This window comes from Astatotilapia calliptera, chromosome 23, assembly GCF_900246225.1.
Source record: "Astatotilapia calliptera chromosome 23, fAstCal1.2, whole genome shotgun sequence".
NCBI classification, from domain to species: domain Eukaryota; kingdom Metazoa; phylum Chordata; class Actinopteri; order Cichliformes; family Cichlidae; genus Astatotilapia; species Astatotilapia calliptera.
In genome coordinates, this window is record NC_039323.1 from 24,590,925 (window position 1) to 24,615,246 (window position 24,322).

At 40.6% G+C, this 24,322-nt stretch overlaps 1 protein-coding gene across 6 annotated transcripts in view; it reads right to left on the minus strand.

Moving 5' to 3' along the window:
• Positions 1-22,824, minus strand: part of LOC113016327 (protein Shroom2-like) — a 35,108-nt gene extending 12,284 nt beyond the window's left edge. Inside the window, exons 1-7 of one of the 6 annotated variants that reach the window (XM_026159081.1) lie at positions 22,609-22,824; positions 19,357-19,505; positions 5,314-5,415; positions 4,999-5,016; positions 3,304-3,420; positions 935-3,230; positions 573-628 (exon numbers count right to left, since the gene is read on the minus strand). In XM_026159081.1, coding sequence (XP_026014866.1) covers positions 573-628; positions 935-3,230; positions 3,304-3,420; positions 4,999-5,016; positions 5,314-5,415; positions 19,357-19,505; positions 22,609-22,824 — 2,954 coding nt within the window. The other 5 variants (XM_026159075.1, XM_026159076.1, XM_026159077.1 and 2 more) reach the window with 5 other exon arrangements.
• Positions 22,825-24,322: the final 1,498 nt, after the last annotated feature.

Genomic DNA, 24,322 nt, shown 5'->3' on the forward strand with positions numbered 1-24,322 from the left:
TGAACACAGAAAAGTATCATCAGATTTTGATCCACCATGCAATACCATCTGGAAAACATCTGATTAACAACAGCTTTATTTTCAAGCATGTGAATGATCCCAAACACACTGCTAATGCAGTAAAAGCATACGTGGATAGAAAAACACACAGTGGAACACCATCAGTCATGGATCGGCCTCCCCAGAGCCCGGACCTCAGCATTACTGAAGCAGTGTGGGATCATGTTGACAGAGAACAGAACAAAAGGCAGAAACATCCAAAGAAGAGCTTTGAATGTCCTTCAAGAAGCCTGGAGAACTATTCCTGAAGACGACTTAAAGACATGAAAATAATATTTTGTTTTGGCTTAATATACTGCAGTTCACACATGCTTCACTAAATTGCTGTACATAGCTTCCATTTTTCTAGCAAAATATAAAGAAATGAGAGGTGTCTCAAGACCTGCACAGTACTCTAACTGTAGACGCAGTGAATGATTCGTGAATCAAAACCCAGTGCTGTTTTTTGTATATTAGTGGTACATTAGTATATTAATCTGTAAATTAGTAGTCCAATCAAAAGTTAATCTTACCTGGTAGCTAAACTGCCCTTTTGGGCCTGAGTGTCTCTCCAAGAAGAAGGAATTTTCTGCAATAAGAAGGTGAAGTTTAGTGTGCCATTCATTGAAAACATCAGCATCAGTTTGCTCATTTAAATACTTAGTACACTTTAGGGTATTTGTTGTGCATATTTTTACTTCTCAAGAGTAGTGTCATAAAGGCTTCTTATAACTGTGACTCCATTTTTCCCTTATCTTAAATAGGACTTTTTAGTTGCCCAAACCTAACCAACAACCAAATATGCTTTACAACTTAAGGTTATCTTCCAACCTACTTTTATACTTTTTTGTTGTTTGGTGGTCTAGAATATAAAAACCATCCTAATCTTGTTCACCTGTGTATAGAAGTCTGCAGAAGGCGAAGATCTGGATCTCTCATGGATGCAGATGGCCTTCTCTTCTGCACCTGCATCTAAGATATTCTCCGCTGAGTGATACCGCCCTTGCGTCTTGCCTTCCGATGACTTCTTCTGCTTGTTCCATGTGGCCTGATACTCAGCAAATGTTCCGAGCCTCTGCTGCTCTAGTAAGACTTCGTTATGTCCAGGGTTGAGGTGGTTGGGGTCTGTGGATGGAGGAGGCTCAACAGACCCTATAGAAGGTGCTCTCTCTTGGGGTTTGCCCGACTCATCCAGGTCTGTGTTCGAGTTTGCACTCTGACTTGACTTCAGTACAGGCCTGGAAAAGGCTGGTTTCGCCTCAAAGAACTTCCTCCGCTCACCAAATGTGCCTGCTTGGGATTCTCCTTCCACTCCCACTTTGTCTATTTTGTCAGGCTCTGAAAACGAGTGCGTCCTCTTTGCCAGTTGACATCGCTTACGTCCTCTAGTGCGCCCATTTGAGGTTTTAAGCACAGAGGCCTCTGGTCCCTGGGGTTCTAGGTCTCGTCTCTGGAAGGAAGTGGCCTGGAGGACCCTGGCCTGCGCCTCTTTCAGGTGGTCCTTGTAAGTATTTGAATAGGAAGCAGCAGAAGATGCAGAAGCTTCCATAGATCTCCATTCCTCTGCATCCTCATCCTCTGCATCACAAGTCAGAGTTGCAGCACTGCGGCTCTTTTGCAGCTGGGCTCGCTTCTGCTGGATCTCTTTCCGAAGGGTGGTGGCATAACGGTCACTGCGGCGATTTGCTTTTCCACTGCTAGCAGCCATGGTGTCACTGGTGTCCTGGGTGGACAAGACAGTTGTGGTTGTTGCTGCCAGAGTCTTGTTTTCCAGAGTCAGGGAGTGGAGGAGTGGAGTTTTCAGGGCGGTTATTCGTTGGTCTTCTTGAGGGACCCATGGGTCTTGATGTCTTGGAAGATTAGCCTTGTGATCTTTGACTTGATGTACTGGAAACTGTATTTTCATGTCATTAGTGTGACCTTCACCTCTCTTTGCAGTATCCTCTGGACTACGTCTTTGAACAGAAATTTCAGAGGTCTGGTGGTTGTAGTGAAGTCCATTCCCAAAGTGGGAATGGGTATGGCATTCCTTATTTTCAATATAAGGTATTTGGGACTGAGGCAGTGAGTACTTTGCCTTAGTGTTAGTCTTCAGAGAACTTGGGTACCCTGTTTCATTGCTGTTCACCCAGTGGTGTTTCTCTGTTTCTGTCATCCGGCTTTCAGTTTTGCCCTGCCTAGCCTTGTACTGCGCAGTCTTACTTGCAAGACCGTAGTATCTCTTATGCCCTCCACTCTCCAGGTTTGGGTTTGTAGCAGTGCTTACCATGGATGCTGCAGAGTGCGGCATCTGCCTGCGGCTGAAAGCATTTGTGGGCAGATCCTGGAGGCTGCGGTAGTAGCTTCCTACACTTTGAGTCTTGGTGGGAGGAGCCTTTCCAGTCTGCAGGAAGTAGAAGGGACTTTCATCACTGAACTGCCTCTGGTGGGCAGGTGGTTGGGTGTAATGAAACTGTCTGACATCACTGCTGGACAAAGAGAAGTGTTTGTTGGGGTTGAGCTGGTTGTGGTTGTAATCAGCCGGCATGTTTGGATGGAGGAAGTCTTTGGCAGGTATTGGGTTGAAGCTACGTCTGGTTTCTGAGGATTTCTCCTGATGGGATCTGATGCCATTGTGGTGGTTACTTTCTGGCAGTTTTTCAAATGACGTGCCGTGGCTTTTTGCTGGACCTTCAGAGTATGGAAACACCTTTGTAGCTGCAAAACTGTCACTACGCAGGGGAGGAGGTGGCGGAGGAGGAGACTGAGACTTTTTCCTGTCTGGTACCTGCCACACTGGGCCTACGTTGGGTCTCCCTGCAATGGAAACACGAGATGCTGGCTGCTCCTTCCAGCCTCCGTTCCCCAGTGTTGGCTGCAGATATCTGGGCCGCTCATTCTGCTGAGGTCCTTCATTGTGAACACCCTTGAAGAAAATGCTTTCAGTGCTTGTTCCCTTTCTACCAGATGCATTAAGGTCATGAACAGGGGGGCTGGAGCCACTTGAGAAGCAGCTAAACCCAGAGTCCCTCTTGCCTGGTCCCAGTCCACAGATTGGCTCAGCACTGCTGGTGTATTTATTTGGGGAAAGACGACCTGCTGGGTAGGGATGTGAGGGACGCTCAAGTTTCTCCATGTTTTTCACTGAACTGATCTGACTGGTTTGCTGATGCTGAATGTTCTGATCTCCTTGAGTGGACGACTCTTTGGGCCTGGAGGGGATGATAAGAAAAAAATATTGTGATCTGTCTACTAAAGACAAGGTAAACCACCAAAAAAGCTCACCTTGCTTCATGCTTTGGCTGCCAGACTGGGGCTTGGGTAGCCTCTCTCTCAGGAGGCTCCTCCTCTGTCAGCTTCGAGGCATACCAGGAATGAGGACGTGAGCCTGGGTCATTCTTCCTGCAAAGCAGAAGCACAGCAAACAATTTCTCAATACTCTTTCTCAAATTCTTTCATAGAAGACAAGAGTTCACTGAGTTCTACAGGTTAACATTTCTTCATGGGCTTTGCAGGCCACCATCATCCAAATCCTTCCCCCTGATACCACTGTGTATTCAATCGTTTCAGGACAATAGAGTATTTTAAACAGTGTAAATAGTCTTATTACTCCAATCCACAGAAATGCAAGGAAAAACAAACAAAACAACCCATGATCATTAGATAAAATTTATGGCACCATTACACAAATATTTACAAAGAACTGGTAAGAATTATATAGCTACACTGTCCAAAAACACTAAAATTAATAACTGTAGTTGTAGCAGACTTGTGACCTGGCAGCATTTGCTCTGCACCCACGTTTTAATCATTTTTTTGAATGAGTTCCTCTTTCAGTGACACTTTTTGACAGCTAAAATCGTCAGCAGAATCTAATCTCACAGCACCATATATGATTTAGCGGTCGGATGCCTGATAGCGAGTAGTGGGATGTTATTCAATGATGGCTGGCAACCAGTTTTGTTGGTTGTAGTTGCACTCTCTGGAAGTACTAGCATTTTACATCTTAACAGGCGATAGCAAAACCAGGGGAAAATATATATTTCTAGAGAAAATATACTTACATATTGTTTAATATTTGCTATAACTTAACACTGAAGTGACCAAGCTATTGTGTTGACTATAATGACTGAGTGGGGTCTTAATATTTTAATAGCTCTGTTGTCTTTCTCATATCTCTATGAGAGATATTCAAAAATGTAATGTTATTAACTATACTTTTAAATGAAAACTGGCAGCTTGCACATCTGGAAAGCCACCAGCAGTGCTAAAAGGTATCTACAAGTTTTAGAGCAACATATGCCTGACGTCTTTTTCAGGGAAGGCCTTGCATATCAAGGACAAAAGTCCAGAAGTAGGTCTCCTCAATTCCCAGATGTTTGTAGACTTGTTAAAAAAAGAGAGGATGCTACACAGTGGTAAACATGACCCCGTCCTATGTTTGTTGAAACGTGTCGCTGCCATCAGATTCAGTACGAGCTAATATTTTTCTTAAAATACATTTTCTACAATAAAATAAAAAAAACCTGCTATGTTTCATTTCTATTGTCCATACTAATTAATAGGAAAAGCTATGAAAAGTAGAAGCAGATTGACAAACACATGATAGGAAACATTTTCATAGTTAACAATATCACAACAACACCTAGAATGACAGGGCACTCAGTGACTTGAAGTTTAATGAATATTTGAATAATTAAAAATCATGATCATTCCTAATATTCAGATATGCTGTTTGTTTAAACTGCAAAGAGCAACTTTTGCAGATGAAATTTTTTTTTATTTTTTAGTAACACATTTGTGATCTCGAATAACAACTAATTATTTGTTGGGGGGGGGGGGGGGGGGGGTGTGCTCACTGTGTGCCTCAGGCCTGCAAACCCTATTTTAAACATCATCAGTACCTTGATAGGTAAGACTCCACAAAGGTAAATCGACAGCTTCACAGTGTAATTTTGCTCACATCAAACATGCACGTACCCCTTGAAGCGGTTCTTCCTGGAGAGCATGTTGAAAAAGGATCATAGACATTAATTTTTCCACAACATATCAAACCACAAGAAAACCATGCAAGCAAGTCATGTTAATGCGCTGTACGTGTAAAATCTGGTAATTCCCACATCACAGAACTGATGACAGACACAAATGTGCAAGTAAACTAAAGATACTTGGACAGCTAGCACCATACACATTAAACTACTACAAAAGAACACAAAGCACAATGATCTGACGCCATGTAGGTCCACCAAGAAACTACCAGTAAACACAGCCAGACACAAGCTAACTGGATGGTACCTCATAGAGCTTCGCAAAATCTTGGTGAGAAAGCTCCTCGCCACATGCACCTCAGTTTCTGATGGCATTGTACTTGGTGACACAACATCTACCATTTTAACCCTGATGGGCAGTGGGCGAAGAAGAGAAGCAGGAAGAAGAAAAGGTGGAGGAAAAGTCAAGCGTTAGAATAAAAGATGTCAATCAAATGTAGTTTTTTACTTATTAATTTCCAGATGCTCTGGTTTTTCCCCACAGGGACACGTACACCTCCTTTCCTTTTTCAGTCTACACGTGACCTTGATTTACAAAATAAGCCTCACTTTCCCCCCCAGAATGATCTGATATTAGCAGTTGAGCTCATGAAGTCATCTGGAAAGTGTTTACTGAGGTGACAGAGTGAAGCTGCTGAGGACGGTTTTCCCATAAACCTCTAAATGGTTCTGGATAGTTATGCTTAAATCTATTTCCTGTTTTATTTGGTAATCATTGGTTCTCATGGATTCCTTTTATTTCTTCACTGTGACTACCCTGCTCTCATCAGTTTCTAGCCGGCTAATAACTAAGCTCAGCATATAAGGATAATATTAGTTATACAGCAGCTTTTAACCAGAATGTCAGTGACTCTGATCCGGCACACGATTCTTCATAATTCACAGGTTATGTGCAACTTCCACCAACATCTGAACAATACTCTAGGACAGCGGTCCCCAACCCCCGGCCACAGACCAGTACCGGTCCGTGAGTCGTTTGGTACCGGGCTGCGAGAGTTGAGGCTCGGGTGTGAAATTTATGTTTTTCAGGGATTTTATTGTTAATTCTGTTTCCCTGGGTGTTTTCCCGTGTTGTAGTTGTGTGTCTTATTTTGAAAGAAATATTTACGCGTTACCATAGCGACCAGAGAGAGCATTAAGGGGCAGAGAGGAGGATGTTACTCTCAATGTTGTTGGCAGATTTCAGGAGGACGCTGCTAATAAAGTTACACAATTACACAGTGAATTCATGTTTATTATTATTATATTTACAAAATACCATAGTTTTTGTCTTGGTCGTATCATTTTATTTTGTTGTATTTATCCACGACACCTTAAAGGCCAGTCCGTGAAAATATTGTCTGACATTAAACCGGTCCGTGGCGCAGTAGAGGTTGGGGACCGCTGCTCTAGGACACAGGTGTCAAATATGATGCCTGGAGGCCAGAATTGGCCTGGCAGAGACTCCAATCTTCTACAACTTTGGAAAATGTGAAGGACAGCATAAACGGTATTTTCATAACTTTTACAGAGTGAAACCTGACTCGCAGTCATTCATGCTACACCTGGTGAAAAAAGTTTTTTCTGCTATCTGCTTTAGATATTTGTTTTGTTTTTTTAAATTGGTTCATACCAATTTACACAAAATACACAAAAGGATTAAGAAAATTTGGGGGTTTTTGGGCACTTTTATATTTTACTTGTCTAGCTCGCAGTTGGCCCCTGCTGGTCCTTAAAAATAATGCAAGTTTAAAGCTACAGTTGTCGTTTAATTGCAGTCTTTGTGAGAAACAAGTTGGACCGTGATGTGTGACATTTAACTGAGCCGTCTTGTCATTGTTTTCAAGTGTAAGCTGTTAACTTGTGAGGAACATTTAATCCAGAATGATGTCTAAAGGTCAAGCGAGCAGGTTTACTGGCTCCTGGACTTGATCCGTCTCTTACTGTGAAGGACTTTCAAATTAAAAGACGGATCTGTCAGAGACATATGGTCCCGATGGAGCTTAGCAGCTTAGAAAAATTAGATCTGAGTTGGACACCCCCAAACCTCTCTTTGATACCACTCCTTGATATCAAACTAGCTTTCTTTTTCATCTTAGCTGGTGCTTTAAAACACACACTGCTGTTTATTAGTCCAGGAACGAAATATCTGGACCAGATGAGACTTTTACCTGCCCTGAGCCAAACATTAATCCTGCCAGGCCGCGATGGCGACGCCACATTCTTTCAGCAAAGGAATGCAGGGAGGTATTTTCCCTCGCTTCAAGCGGGACAGCGATACTGGCCGCCTTCCATGATTCGCTGTGATGGAACAAATTTTCAAGCATTATCTAAATATTTATACTTATTATTTTCTCAGAAGTTTAGTAAGTCAAACTTTTTCAGATAATAATGAGATTTTTTTTTCAAATTGTATTTTTTTAAAAAAATTGTATGTATTTATAAGCATCCAAAGGTTTGATTGATTCAATAAATGTTTTGGTTTTTGGTCTTTGGTGCCCTTTGCTGTGTTGTTTTGTGATCTGGAGGTTCAAAACTCTTTCCTACTACAAATCTGGTAAACTTTATTTATTGTACAGTTTGGTAAAAATGGAGCGTTTGGAGTTTATAAGCAGCTTTCTTAATTTGGGATCTGAGGAGTGCACTATGAAGCCAAATTAATGGGATAGCGAGGTATTTTGTTGCCTGGCTATATTAACATTATAACTTGTTTTAAGTCTTGCTCTCTGTCTTAACTTCACTGGTATCTAATCAACATTCGACACTTTCCCTGTTTGCTTCACATCATTTCCTGAAGATCAGCATCAAACATTTTGGGTCTGGCAACACTAAGTGCGATATTCTCTGCACAAGGTTTCATACTTTCAACCTGAGCTGAGCCTGTAGTGCAGTAAAGTAGAGCCATGGAGCACCGTGATGGGAATGCAGAAAGTCTGCTTTTACACTGTAACAGAACATACATTAGAAAACAGAGGATCAAAACAAATACAGCTGAGATATGAGTGACTAGTGTTGGGCCTGGGTGAATTTATTTTAACATTAGCCTCCCATATTTCTTTACGTTTTTCCACATCTGCACAATCATTTGCTGTTTCTACAGAGTCGATATCTGTATTTAATCACCAACACTGCCTCCCCTCCATGCGACACAAAAAGTGAGAGCTCCAAACAAGCTGCTGCACAAAGAAAATGCAAATGTCCCCTCTTTCTAAAGCGCTGAGGGTCTATTGTCAGGGGGGCGCAGCTGTGCTGTCACAGATATTGCTTCCAGGAAATACGAGCCGCACCGCGTTCATTCAGGAAGAACTGAACCTGAAACTGAAACGTGGCTGACCCACATGGCTGTGAGAGCGATACAGTCAGCTTCCAGTTGGGCCTATTGCTGAAGCAGAACAGAAGCAGCAGGCTCCCAGTCACTTGCAGTGGATGGCTGATATTAAGCATTTTTGTAAAAGGGTGTAGCTCAGGAGGAACAGCAGGTGTTCTACTGCTCGGGAGGTTGGTGGGACGATCCCTGGCTGCTCCAGTCTGCATGCTAAAGTGTTCTTGGGCAAGATACTGGACTTGAAGTTGCTTCCCATGCATTCATGTTCATCAGAGGGCAAATGCTAAAAAAAAAATGCTTGCCTTAAATGAGGCATGTTGTGTAAAGTAAAGCTGTAAAGCTCCAAGAGGACAATTAGAATGGAAAAGTAAATACAGTAAGAACCAGCCCGATTACCAAACGATTAATAATAAAATGATTTGGCTCTCCGACCCAGCTACAGTCCAGATGTACCCTGGGATGCAAGCAAGCATTATCGCTTGAACCACGTGAAAAGTAACAAATGATCTTTAGAAGCTACTCGTCTTGATTTCTTAGTGAATATTTGACTACTGTAAATAAAATCTGGATCTGAAAAAAACAGCGAGAGCTTTGTTGGACCGTGTGAAACAGATGGAGGTTACAGTCAAAGGAAGAACTGATAATATTCCCACCTGATTGGTTACTGAGTTAAAGCCAATCCGTGCCAATCATGGAGCAGAATCTTCTAATGTAAATCTTTGGTAAAAAAATAAATAAATAAGAAAATGCAGAGTTTGTGTAGTGTTTGAGTATTGAGGCTACACTATCTGCAAAAGTTAGCAGAAACAGAACAGCTGATGCTTTAAGATAAGATTTTTACAGGGTGCAATAAAGGTGCTACAACAGTTACACAAACAAAGAGTTCAGTCCCTTAGTAACCAGCTGTGACGCTCTGATACTGTCACTTCTATTGCAAATAATAGAGTCCCGACGATAACCACGAGTCCACATTATGACCACATGTTAATCATTAGAGACCGTGCCGTGCATATGTCTCGAACCAGCCTTCATTTCTTTATATTTGCTAGGAAAAGCAAGATCCATGAATGCTAGTGTTCCACTGTGTGTTTTTCTATCCGAGCATTGACGCGTGTCTGTGATCATTGTCGTGTTGATTCATAGGTCAGAGTTAAGTGGCTTTACAAACAAAAAATATTCCTATGAAAATGGTCAGGTGTGAGGACTGGACTGAAAATGAGTGAAAAAGCAGCCAATGTCCCAAGAAACACTCCTCAAGGGAACTTTAAAAAAAAGAAGAAAGTCTGGCTCCTTGGAAGCAAAATATAAAGAAAAGATGAGTGGCTCAAGACTTTTGCACAGTACTGTGTAATAGATCGTTAGGAATGAAGTGGGATAGTTCTGAATGAAAGCTTTCCTGTAATAACATGTTGTTAATTAATTAAAAATGACTGAAACAGATTCAGCAATTTATTTCTGATCTCTTCAATTATTAATAACGTGTATCTGCTGTTAACTCTGAACTTTACCATTACCTTTATCCTAGTATGGAGCACGCTTCAGCTGATCTCAGTGCCAGTACTTGTCATCTTCTTTATATTCAGTTGGTATATCTCATAGTTTTAAGTTGCTTCAGTGTGAAAACCATTTCTGCTGCCCCTGCCAGCTGCTTTGCAACCCACTATGGTCATAATTTATACCCTTTCTCTGATTGCTCAAAATTGTCCCCACCACTAATTCAGTGCTAATTCTACTACTCTGCTTACACTTGTAACCCGTATTTGAATCCTCTCTCCAGCACCTTTCAGAGCCGAGCGGCATTTCATCGAGTTTCAGTAATAATCTCTGCATCATCACATGATGTTCAGAGGAAGCAGAGGGTTGGTTGCTTAGTTGGAGCCAGGGGAGGACACCGTGTGACGACATCAGGAAGCAAGCGCAGGTATCTCTGTCACTGTTTCCAAAAGTCTGTGTACCCTGGAGGGATTTTATTTGCGTTTTTTTTTTTTTTTGCAGGCGGTCAGCTTTCAATGACCTAAAAGAGAGCTTGCATCTGAAAGAAATGCTCAAACTTACAATAAAATCCCCAAGTATCTGTCGAAAAAGGCTTAGAAGGTCAAAAACGTATAAATATCTAAAACACACCTGCTCTAGACAGCAGCAAGTCTTCAGATCTATCTGACACCGTGCAGAAATCAGGACTATTATTTTAACTAAACAATGATATTAATGAAGGACTAAACATTAACTTACCAGCTACATGAAACAAGTTGTTTCATGTGTACGTGTAAGCTGATAGTTTTGGTTCACAGTGCACACTTTCCCTCCATTTCTCCACACCCGCTTCTTTTTAAAAAACACTTGAGGACAAAAAAAGACGCACTTAAACATGAGTACTCCCACCAGCCTGATGGAGACGAGCACCCAGAGGAATCTGACAACCCCATGACTCAAGAGCTACTGCCTCCTCCTCCTCCTCCTCCTCCTTCTCCTGCTGCTCCCAGTCTGAACACACACACACAAACACACTCCTCCTCAGGGGAGGAGATTTCCTTGAGGAAGTGGGGGATTTGAGAAAATGGAGGGGAGGAGGAGTTATTGTCCTGTCCAGCGTCCTTGCTGTAATCTAGTGTTTGGTCTGGGAGTTGCTGCCTCTGCAGAGAGCCACTGAGGCTGCTGGGAAAGTAAATGAAGACAGAGCAAGCACGATCATGGGAATGTGGGATTAAGCCATTCATGTCATAAAATGTGACACTACCTGGATGATGTGCTTTGAAAACATGCCACTAAATTTTAGCTGAGAGTAAAAACTTCAGAGGGCCAAAATCCGCAGTTCCTCTAGTGGCCACTTGAGGCCGTCTTTAAAAAGGACTCAATCCCTGTAGTATCTGAAGCTAAAATGCCCAACTGGACAGGAGCCAGTGATCATTCAAAAATGTACACTTCTGGCTCAGAAAAATCAAACAAGGTGGTCAAAAAGTCTAGAAATCAGTGGCTCATGTCAACCTCTCAAAAACATTCTTGGTTTTAACCTCTAAAACTAACACATTTTTCTATGAAAGGTTTTTCTCACACAACCCTTGTTTTTTCCCACTGCTGACATCTCCTTCTGTGTCCTTCCCAGGAACTGCTGCACAGACAGGAATGTTTGGCCCAGGTCCACGTCTGTTTTCAGAGATACCAGCAAATGTCAGACTGAGGGGGCAGAGGCTGAGTGACTGCCTCACCCTGAGATAACTCCTCCAAAGAGGGGGAGGAGACGGTGACAGCTCTGCAGCAGTTTAAAAACTGTGTGTGAAGGCATGTTACTGTTCAAATCCCCCACCTTATCACGTTCACTTAAATATGCGGCTGCTCTAAAAATGAGACAAATAAGCTTCTTTACTGTGTTGTAAACATTCACACAAGTCAACAGTTTTGATACGCCAACTTTAAAACACCACAGGAACCACACAAAGGTCTGAGGCTGCTTCGCTATAGCCATACAGTGAGTACATGCTTTTATTCCAAGAGCCAATCTTTCCTCCAATTCTTGCTGTTTTAGGCCAACAAGGCAAAACAGTAAAGATGGGTTTCAGGTTTTTATGGGAGCTTTTGATGAATGCACCATTAATTTAATTTGCTAGGTTGACCAATACTGATGTATGTGTCCAGTTAGTTTAACTTTAAACAATTTCACAGCTAATTCAGACCCAGACGATCTACTATTGTCCAACTTGTGATTTAAAAAGTCAGAAAAGCAGAGCCACGTCTGATCTTTATATTTGATTCACAACATGTGTTATACTGCATTGCATGTAAAACTGGCAAAAGCACATGTGAGCCTTCAATTATAGCAGTGTTTGAACCCACAAATACCAGACATGCATGGATGTTGTTTGGAGGTAAATCCGAGGTGCACATTAGGAAGATCAGCCAGGCTGTTTTGGCAAATCCTAAAACCACAGTTGGAGATAACAGGTATCATGAAGGTGGTTATCAACTTTTTCTGTTAAGCCACACTTTCTACGTCAGGCTCTGTGCACGCTCACATAACAACGGGGATTTCACGTGTCATGTGACTCTTCTTCTGCATAAATGATCCCTATGAGCACCACCTACTCCAATCAGAGACATTATTATGTAAAATGGTGATAAAACTCTATAAAGAACGTAAAAATACAACACTGTTGCAAAGGTAAGATTAATGCTCCAGAAAATCATGAGTCTTGGGATTTAGTGCACAGAGTGGTAAAATAAACATTTAAATTCCACTTAATTATTTTATGGGCGAGTGTGCTCTCAGTACTGTTGTTAATTAATTAGTTATAATAAAATTCACCTTGCTCAGAGATTTTATGAAAGGGGAAACTTAGAGATTAAAATCTTTTTTGTAGTAGGATGGAAACACGTTTACTTTTGCTGTAAAGATGGACGTCTCAACTATGGGGACTCTAGCGGCCACTTGAGTCTTGAATCAAGCCCCAAGTGGCCACTAGAGGAACTGCAGTTTCTTCTATTTTCGAAACGTCAGTTTCTGCTTTTTAGCACTGTTTCATAATAATCTTGTCCTCAGGGAATAAAAAGACAGAAGATTTTTTTCACATGTTTTTCCCTGATGCATCATACCCAGAAGTGTCAGTATTTGCACAGGGAACCTTCTGCATAGCTTCTTTAAAAAGCTCAACTTTGTAACTGAGACAGCTCAGTACCCAATTTATTTTTGTTTTCCCAACAAGACGAGCAAACTTTTCTATTTGTAATTAATTAGCTGACCCACAGCAGGATACTGACATATGCAAGAAATGTTTGATTATTTATCACTCATATGACATCACCACTCCCTGTGTCACTCCATTCCTCCCTCACCCTTTCACATGCTGCTGATTCACCATCTTGCTGACACTGGAACCCAAACAAGCGGCCGTCTGCGGGGCTGATCTCGCCCCCGTTGAGCTGTGAACGCTGCCTACACAAAAGAAAGTGCCAGCGTCATCACAGCTGGGCTTATCGATGTGTCACTGCCCGCCATGGGAAACAAAGAAATAGCTTTTTAAAAAAAAGAACAACAAAGAGGAGAGAAGAGGAATCGAATGCAGTGCCGAGAAACGTGCAAAAACTTTGTTCAAATACGTGATCACCAAACATCTGGAACATCTTCAATTTTGACTAATTCAGAGTCACAGTCTCAAGTATCTTTACAAAAACCCCAGCAACCTAATTTTAGTCTTAACCTGATCAAATTTAGGCATTAGTAAGTATGAAATCACCTCCTGCTGATCTATCAAATCTCCAGAAAACAGCAGATCAGATAAACTCTTTAGTCTTTACAATGAGCTTTAACAATAAATAAACAATTTAATTCTACTACTATATGTCCATGCTACAGCTTTTTTTAAATTTGTTTTCAGGCTGTTGGCAAACTGATATACTTAAAGCAGTGACAAAATGTGATTCAGTATAATAATTAGCCAGTTTTTTGATGGGTCCTGTGCAATGTTGAGGTTCTGCTGTTACTTCTGTTAGGTGATTGCCAGGCTGTGGCACATTATCTAAGTTTTGTGGGTCTAAATGAGATCTTTTTGTTATGCCGTAAAGTCAAAATGTGGCTACAAATGTAGCAGTTTTGTGGGTGGTTGCTAAGCAACATCATAGAAACTACATAGATGAGAACCTTCAGGGGTTTTAAGATGTACATGTCTGATTGGTCAACCCTTTTTTTGGTGTAGAAGAATGGAGCTTTGTGGATGGAGCTGAACGTCTTAATGGAACTACTGCCAGACTCTACTGCGCCTTCATGACAGAGGTGTGATACTGAGAAGCATCACACACTTTTCTAACACCGTGGTTCTACCTTCCTTTGTAAAATCAGCCTCTCTGCTCCTAGCAGACCTGAACTTAACACTTTCATGTGAACACAATCATTGAGCTGATAATAATCTTCATGTGACCGCTGAGCCTGATTATCAATGTTAGGATAAGGGAAACCAGATAAAGGCAAGATAGTCTGAATATGTTGAACAGGATCCAGTTATCAGTTATCCTAAGGGACACAGAATGCTGCTATCAGGCTTTTAAACACGTAGCACAACCACACCACACCAGTCCTTGCAGCCTTCGCTTCCTATCTGTTAGTTTGAGCTTGAGCCCGGCTGCTGCTTGAGACCTTCTGGCTTGACTTTGGACCAATCCCAAAGGCTCTTCCATCCATCCATCCATCCATCCATTCGCTTCCGCTTATCCTTTTCAGGGTCGCAGGGGGCGCTAGAGCCTATCCCAGCTGTCATAGGGCGAAAGGCGGGGTACACCCTGGACAGGTCGCCAGTCTGTCGCAGGGCCAACACACAGGGACAGACAACCATTCACACTCACATTCACTCGCACATTCACACCTAGTGGCAATTTGGATTATCCAATCAACCTATCCCCACAAGTTGCATGTCTTTGGACGGTGGGAGGAAGCCGGAGTACCCGGAGAGAACCCACGCAAACACGGGGAGAACATGCAAACTCCACACAGAAAGACCCCGGCCTGATGGTGGAATTTAACTCAGGACCTTCTTGCTGTGAGGCACCAGTGCTAACCACCGTGCCACCGTGCTGCCCAAAGGCTCTTCTAGTCACTAAAGGTGATTGAGCCTTTGTTGTCTGGGCCCTACAACTGTTGGGAAATCTCTTCATTCACAGGCTAAGAATTTGCTAGTGTTCCTCGTACACAATTAAAGACTGGAGAAGACAGTGCCTTTCAGTGTGTGGAACCCGGGCTAGCACTACCATTAGCTACTACTATTTAGCTGACTTTCTGCACTCCTGTTTTGTTTAAACAGGGTTTCTATTGGGCATTTAAAACTAATAATCATAATAATAATAATAATGCCAGGTCTCTCTTGGAAATGAGATTTTTAATCTCAATGAGATTTTTTACCTGGATAAATAATAATAATAATAATAATTCTTCTTCTTCTTCTTCTTCTTCTTATTATTATTATTATTATTATTAGTAGTAGTAGTAGTAGTAGTAGTAGTAGTAGTGGTAGAAGTAGTAGTAGTAGTAGTATCATTATCATCATAATTTATTTATTTATTTATTTACTTTTAACGATCTGTTTATTTTATTGTGTCTTACTGTCTCTGTACATTAGCTACTATGGCACTCTCATTTGTTTTACTCTTTTTTTGTGTGTACTGCGCTTTGTGGCTGTCTGTGAAACACACTTAATAAATAATCTTTACTTAACATAGTAATTATTATTATTTTGGTTGATTTTATATACTTGCTACTATACTTGTGTCTGAATCTGAAATTGCTCTTAATTCCATTTTACTATTTTAAGTTTTCATGTTTGTTGCCTTTATTATTGCTCAGCACTTTGTTGCTTTGTTTTAAAGTCTGATGTGAATACAGATGAAAAAGCGAAGCAAAAGAGTCCAGGAGGCTGAAATGACAACAGCAAACTGCAGACAACAAAGTCCACAAAGATGTTTGTATTATGTTTGTATCCAGGACACTGCTGTGATCCTGTGCTCACTAACACTACTTCAGTCTCAAGAAACACAAAGCAATAATTCTGATTAATATAACTTTATACAACTTAATATATAACATTAAAAGGATATTTATTAAAAAATGAATCATTAAGGAACATGTGCTTGTTATAAACTGACCAATCAAGTAAATTTCATCTGACCAGTTTCCATTAAATGTAACATTTCACACTATATGTAATGAAATTACTAAAAGTCAGCACTTTACACTAAAACAATATTTATGCCTAAAGTGAGGAAAATGTTCTGAAACCTGAAGCTTTCCCCAGGAAATTAACATATAGATTCAGAGGGAATTGAAGTTGTTTTCAGAAGCTTTCATTCAACTCCAGCTGTTAAGCAGCAAACCAGTCTCCTAAAAATTATGTTTATGTACTATTTATTTCCAACAGCATCTAAGAAACAATCCCTGAAGACGCGCTTGATTTCATTCTCTTTTTATGGGTGTCTTTTTTTAGCACTTTGTATCATTGCAGCTTTTAAAATCTAAGAACTGTGTAACAGGCTCTCAAATCTGTGAACATTTTAAGCTAACGATAAGCCTTTAAAACACCACATCAGTCTCACTTTGAATTATATAAATGTCAGGAGATGGGGTTTTTGGAAAGTCCCTGTAAAATCAAAAATGTCCTTTTCCCTCTAAAATCCTGCCAACAAACGTGAACGCAGGCTCGAAAAAAACAGCTTACTTATCTTTGTGGTAACACAGAGCAACAGGTTTAAGACTCCACACACATTACTTGCCTCTTAAATCCACACCGAGCATATCCGCTAAATCGGAGAATCAGTTACCCACACAGATATGGTTTACCTGCATTAATGCCATCCACCTTCTTTCCACCTCAGTGTGAATCCGCAGGAAATGAAGGAAAACAGAAAAAATTCCCCTCAAGCTATTTGTTAGGCTTTGGTAAAATGTGCCTCAGCTTCTCAACCTTTATATATCATCTAGGCAGAGAAAAGCTGCCGTTATCTCAAAGTTATTCACCGCTTTCTGATTTAATCCCACTTGAGAGGAAACCAACTGATTGAATCAGAGGAGATGATGAAGTAAAAAAGACAGAATAAAAAAGACAGAAACAGAGAGAGAGGAAAAGAGGAAGTACCTGGGAGTGGAAATCTTCTCTTTATTCTAAAAACCACACATGTCCAGAGAGTGGAAACATGCACACACATAGGAGTCTGAGTAGCCAAAGCCCCTGAAAACAATGGGCTCTGCTGATACGGCCTATCCCACTAAGCAGTGTCAACTCACCTAGGCAACATGGACTATACCACTCCTCCTGCAAACAGGGGAGGACGCCTGCACTGAAGGAGCTCCCACGGCAATTCAGCGGTGTCTCAGAGAGCTTTAAAGGTCGTCTTGTTGTTCTGAGCCCGTCGTTTGCTCTCTAAACCCACTCAGATTAAAGGTCTTCCCAGCAGCAGCTTGTTGAAACACCACCAGTCCACCTTTCCCTCCTGTTGACTCAACCCACTCTGCAAAGCTGGGTCCACGCTGTGGCTTTGCAGGGAGTAATTGGATTCAAGCTCTAAGACTCTGTTGCCATTTGCAAGCAAGAAGACGAGCATGTTCTTCTGACAGGACAGGACATGGTGACACATGTAATCAAGAAGGTTATCTGTACGGGTGCATAGCGCTGTGAGAATGAATTTGTATTCCTGATTTCTTATAGTTTTTTTTTTTCATATTTATACACCTACATGTTTTAAGTCATGAAACAAATGTTAATATTTGGCAAATTAGTTCATTTATTAGGAAAAAAAATCCTAAAAAAATGTACCTGGGCCTGTGTAAAAAAGAAATTGCCCCCTATAGCTAATAACATGCAAATGTGACAAATATGGAAAAACTAAGAAATCAAGAAGGTGCAAATACTTTTACTCAAAACTGTACAAAGCTCTTCTTATGAGTCCTCATTTTTATATCTACAGGCATATCACATCTTTATTACAGTTTAGATGCTCATCAAAAAATTAATATGAATATCAATCAGGCTTTAGGAAAAATCACATTACTATCACAGCTGCAATGAGAGTGGTAAATGATATTACTATTGTACTTGATAAGAAACAACACTGTGCATCAGTTTTTATTGATTTGTCAAAAGCATTTGACACTGTTGATCGTTGTATTTAGAGTCTTCCAGTCGGGACTCTCTGACAGAACAGTGGCATGGTTCTCAAACTACCTCAATAATAGGTATCAGTGCATAAAATCTGATGGTCTATGTTCTGACTTTGTTACAGTGCACAACGGAGTGCCACAGGACTCTGTATTAGGTCCTCTTCTATTTATCTTCGTCTGCATGGTTACTTGTTGCTTTCTGTTCCATTTGCCCGAACTGAATTTGGTAAAAGAGCTTTTGTTCATTTAGCACCCTCGGCTTGGAACAAATTGCAGAACGAATGGAAAATGACTGAATTCATTTCATTATGTGCTTTTAAATCTAAACTACGAATCCTTGAGGACAAGTCCATAACATGCAACTGTTTCAATTAGATGTTGCCTGTGTTTAATTGGGTAATTTCTGTAACTGTGAGACACTTGCTGCTGCCTATCTTGGCCAGGTGTCCCTTGAAGAGGTTTTTAATCTCAATGGGATCTTCCTGGTTAAATAAAGGTTAATAATAATAATTAACATTTTTCTTTATTGTTAGGTCGAGTTTTTGATTTATAATTTCAGCATCTTGAGCATTAGTTCTTGTTATGTTTGAGTTTGTGTTATTGTTTGGAAGCCTGTTACGCTGATTCACTCTTTTAGTGTTGCTTTTGGATCATTGGATTTTTCATTCAGACAATTTTCATTTCTGACATGTCTGCATTTTACTGTTAGCAACATTTACAGACTTTTCAAAAGTTAGAAATCTGATGAGCTGCTGACCTGCAGGTTAAACTGGTCTCTTACCATCTCCCAGTTGAGCTGGCTTGACAGAAGTTTGGAGGGAGGGGTGTTTGGTGGTCCTCTCGGTGTAATTTACAAGTGGTTATCTGTGCTCTGGAATAACAGCACTGGCCGGAGCCCTGCTGCCTCCACAATACCAGCTTTTGTTTAAGCCTCGGGAGCAAACAAACAGCGAGAGGCACACGTAAGAGACTGTCAGGCTGCAGCCGACCTTCCTCTCCATCCCACAAGCTCGTGTTTGTAGAAGAAACACTGCAGGGCTTTAGCATTTTCAGGGGACAACTTGTGCTTCTGAACCACATATTACTTGTGTCTGCATTTTCTTTCTGATACCACAGTGACTCCGGCACTGTGGTTTTGACCTCTGACCTCCTGCTGAACTCCTGCTGACCGGCTGGCTGATGCTCAGCCCCAACGAGCTACACATGAGCCAAGAAAGCAGTCAAACATAGCAAAAACTGGTATAAAACCCCCCAAACCCTAAGAAAGTTCCTCTTTTGTTCCATAAAAAAATATAAAATATATATATATATATAAAAATATAAAGAAGTAGCTGCCATTTTTGCTGTAACGGTACCTTCGGACCACCAAGGTCAGGGTCTTGTGGGAGCTCTTCACCAGGCATATGGCCTCCTGCCGAGAGCCACTAAGGGGAACTGAGTTCACACTCACAATCTCATCGCCGGCCTGAAGACGGACCGCCGCAGCCACGCTGCCATCCTCCACCTGGGCAACACGAGGGTAACACACATGGAAGTTACTGCATAACAGGCCACTCTGTGACTCAAACTTGTGTGTGTTTTTAGGGCTCCACAGAATCACAATATCACTAAATGCATCACTTGGTAAGCAAGAAAATCTCTTTTAGTTTTCACCATTATTACATTTGGCAAAGGTTGCAGTCACTTGGGTGAAACTAGTCACAACTAAATATACCTCTTTGGTTGCTGGTAGGTCGCTTCAGTCAGCTGTAGCTTCCATGGAAGACGCTGACTCAGTGGTAGTAAAATTGTGAAATGTATAAACCAGACTGGAAACTGTTTGCCTTCAAAATAAAAGTTGCACCTTTTGTCATGTATTGGTTGCAACAGACTACCTTTACTCTGAAAGTGAACAATCTCTGTTTTTGGTCTGTGTTAAACTTATTCAATTTTCAAACTATGTAAACTCTGGGTGGCAGTGGCAACCTGCTAGCAACCAAACCAAACAACTCTCTATGTTACCAATTTCACTTGGCAACAGTCAGCAACCACTCAACAATCACTCAGCCAATACATGTTGGCTCAGTGGCCAATACACTGACCAGTCTCTACACCTCAGCGCTGAAATTTTCAACATGTTATCTTCAGTATGTTAAGGTTAAAAGAAAATCCTGCAGGAATACACCAATCAGAGCATCAACACAAAACCTGACACACAAAGCTGTCTAAACAGAGAGTGTGACAAACTGAATTCAAACTTTGTCTAAAAAGAACATCTGTGTATCTGACGACTGCTCCACCTTCACTTTCTCCATTACAACGAACAACGTCCATCTTTTACACACATCTATGGTTTGGTTGAACATTGCTGCACCTTTGGCACCATCCCCTGGATAAAGTTTACCATTGTAGTACAGACTTATTATTATACATTCATACATTCTTATATAGTTCTATATTGTGTATTGTGTATTTTGTTGTACAGTTATTTTATTTTCAACTTTAATTTATATATTTTATCTTATTCTTCCCAGTTAAATTTACCCTTCATTCTAATTTGTGTTGTACAGTTATTTCATTTTTAACCTTAATTTATATTTTATTCCTTCCTAGTTAAATTTACCCTTTTTAATTTTTCATATTTATTTCCTATCTTATTCATAGCCTTTCCTTTTTTTGTTTTCTTTAGGTCACGAGCAGTTGTCCAAGCATTTCACTACATATCGTACTGTGAATTTGATTTTATTTCATAGGCAACAATAGAAAGACATGCATGATTAAACCACCTGATAGAACCAGCAAAAAAAATCCCAGAAACACGAGGCATCACACCAACTTATATTTTCCTATTTTCTTTTATCTTTCAGGTGGATGGTTCACTCAGTAAACTGTTTCATTATCCAGGAGAACCTGTGTTGGCTGCAACCCGAGTCCTCTGATTAATATTAAAACCCTGAGCCACCTGTAATCTGAGGTACCCTGAGATGTACCTCTTCATGCAGCAGCAGATGGAAAAGGCTGCTGCTGCCCCACTGATCAGCAGGCAGACAAAAGCTTCAATGCTCTCAGGAATATGACCCTAAATTTCCAATTAATTTGAAGTTAAGTTACTCTGCAACCGCTGAGGGCACATTTCAACCTCAGGTGTAACATCTCACACTGCTTTCAGCGGCTCTAATTAAAGTCCAATGATTCAGGCACAGACAGGGTTTAAATTCTGCACCAGACATCTAACTGAAATGAAACAGATCGAGGGGATCCCTGTTCATCAGTCCATCCTTCCCATTCCAAATTTCAAATATTACCCGTTACAGTGCAAGGAAACTGCAAATGTGCTCTGACACAAGAGTTTGACATATTCTCCAATGCGTTGAATATCTACAGCCAACATACAAAAGTATTTCTTAAAAATTAAGGGCCAGAGTTACTAAGTGTGGCAGACAAGAGGTTTAAAAAACTAATTTTGACTCCAAATATACCAGAAATCATTTAGAAGATGTACTGAAGAATGTAAGCATTATTGACCATCAGAAAACACTCTTACTGCGTCACATGCATGTGTTTTCTGCATGCCCTGTGAGGCTTGCAGGTGTTTATTACTGTAAATACTGCAAACTATGAAATACTGAAGAGAAAATGGATGTTTCTGCTGAATAGGTTACTAATTATTTAAACAGAATAACAAAAAAAAATCTTTAAAACCAACAAGTTAGCATTTAGTCAAGTTTAACAGATGTACAAATTATGCATTCGAAACTGTTATTTCGATTCTTTTCTTAATCAAATCATATTTTAAATGCAGCTACAATGGGTGACGCTAAATGTCCACACACTCCTTGATAACACATCACTCCACTCAAGAGGGTAAATGCAACATACAGCTTAGCCATTCATTTCCTATTTAGGCACTGCACATTCATAAAATAAGAATAATTAGTTTTACTAGCTAGTATATTGGGAATGTATTGTTCAAACCACACATTTGAACAGCTGGTTAAACATTTCAGACATTAATTAAAAAAACTTCAGATGTGTCTGACTCCCATCAACAGCTGTATTTTAAAAACTATAGTAATATGATATGTAACCGATCTACTACCAGTTGTGATGTTGCAGAGCTCTGTGTGTATGCACTGCTGAGAAAGGATATGGAGATGTGCTTGGAGGCAGAAACATAGTTAAAAACCTGAAACACTTAAACCCAGTGTAACAATTATCTGTAGTGCCAGTCCTCCCAAATCTTTCTGGTAACACCATCGACGTTTGTTGTTCCATTTGAATAAACACTCCTAGCAATAACTATTGTAATCACGCACAAAAAAAGACATTTTACTGCATTTATTACAGTGCAATTTGCAATAAATTAACTTTATGTTGAGTTTTTATTATTCATTTAAATACTCTCCTCCCTAAAAATGTATCTGACAAACACATACACGATCAGTCCATGCCTTTCTGGCTCAAAATGGACACTACTTAGTTTAAATAAATCCTGATGGCAGTTCTTTAACACCAAGAGACGGGCAACTGAATCTGCCCTTCACAGGTAAATAAGGTTAATGAGTAAAAAAAATGATTACATGTTCTTTTAAATCACTGTACAAAAAGCACAAAGTTCTGCGTGTTACCTTTGTGATGATCAGGGGTTCTCTGTGTTCAGTGCCTCCCCTCAGTGTGAAGCCCCACGGAGCTCTGCCTTGGAGCAGCACCTCCACCAGCTCTGTGTCCTCCTCTTCCTCTACGTTCTTCTCCTTTACTGTCCCTCTCCATTTGTCCACCTCTCTCCACCACTTCATCTCCCCTGCTGAGAGCTTCAGGTCATCTCTGTAGTCCACAGCATGCATGACGCCTCTGGTTCAGTGAGCTCCATCAATACCAGCTCACTCTAAGGAAAGACGGAGCATTTAATGACAGGGGCACCACCAAGGGGGGCCGAGGGGGCACGGGCCACCCCCACAAAGTTTGTTGGCCCCCTCTGGGCAAGAATGTCCTATGTTGGTAATAATTTTGATAAAGGTGAGGATAAGTGAGAGGAAGACACCGTACAATGAGTTGAAACCTTAACTTGTTATTTATTTTTGCATAAACAATTTTTGTCATTCGTATTGTGTCACTTTATATGTCCCTCACAATTTCCCGTCACCGCTCCCCTGTATTTTATTGGCCCCCATATGGCCACCCCAATGAAAATGTTCTGGAGGTGCTCCTGTTTACAGAGCCAAACGGCAATAATTAAATAGCTGTTAGCTGTCTGCTAGGCTACATCTAGCCACTGAATAGGATCGCTGGACTCTGTTTGTGTCTTTGTTGCATTTTAATGAAGTTATTTGACAAATAATATGGATTTTATTTGTGAAGTTTGAGAATGTCTGAAACTGATTAGCAGGTAAATGGGTCTATGTGTTATAGCTGTACAGTTTATCGGCGCAATTTGCTAACCAAGCTAGCATTAGCTGATAACTTAGCACATCACCCACTTGTTGACATTTGGTGACTTTTGGCTCCAACATGGCAGTAAGTAAACATTAACATTATAATTACCATCTTTTACATACAGTCTATAGTTTTATGATAAAGTCATAAAATTGTCATTGCTAATGATTTACACTGAAAACCTTTTAAAGAGAGTGAATGTGATGTATTACTGGGGGGGGGGGGGGGGGGGGGGGGTGTTAATACCATTAAAGCATCTAGTTGTTTTCTTTTTTAAAAAGGCTGTTTTCATCCAGCAGTTTCCAAACAGTTTGAAAACCCCGCTCAGTGATGGTTTTTAAACCTTTAACACTAAAGTGTCTTAGAAATGTTTACCCAGAGCCTAAATCAGTGATAAAACAAAAACAACACATAACCAAAGCTTGTTGTGGCCAGGTTGCCACACCCCAACCTTAAATTGACAGGCAGCATCTTCAGTGTTACAAATGCTAACATACATGTCAGATAAACTGCCCCAATCAGCCTTATGTTTTTTATGTTTTTAAATATGTTTTAGATATACAAAATATTGCATATTTTACCACTGTATAGATGTGAAAACACCACTAACCATATTACGGCAGATAAAAATCAATTATGACTGTATGAGAAATTAAAATGAGCTAAAGTTGAAGAGAGTTGAAAATTTAACCCTTATTTTATGATTTATATAATTTCGACACCTTTGACTTACTGTAAACGAACCTTCTCTCCACAGCCTCCAGCAGGTGATGGTGTCGCTCTTTCTCCAGTCTTTTCTTTTAACCTGAAGAAACTCGAACCGCTGTTCAGAAAACTTCAACCCTCCTCAGAGACTCGCAATCATCTCTCCCTAGGTCTTCTTACACCTGTCTTATGATGTCACTACGC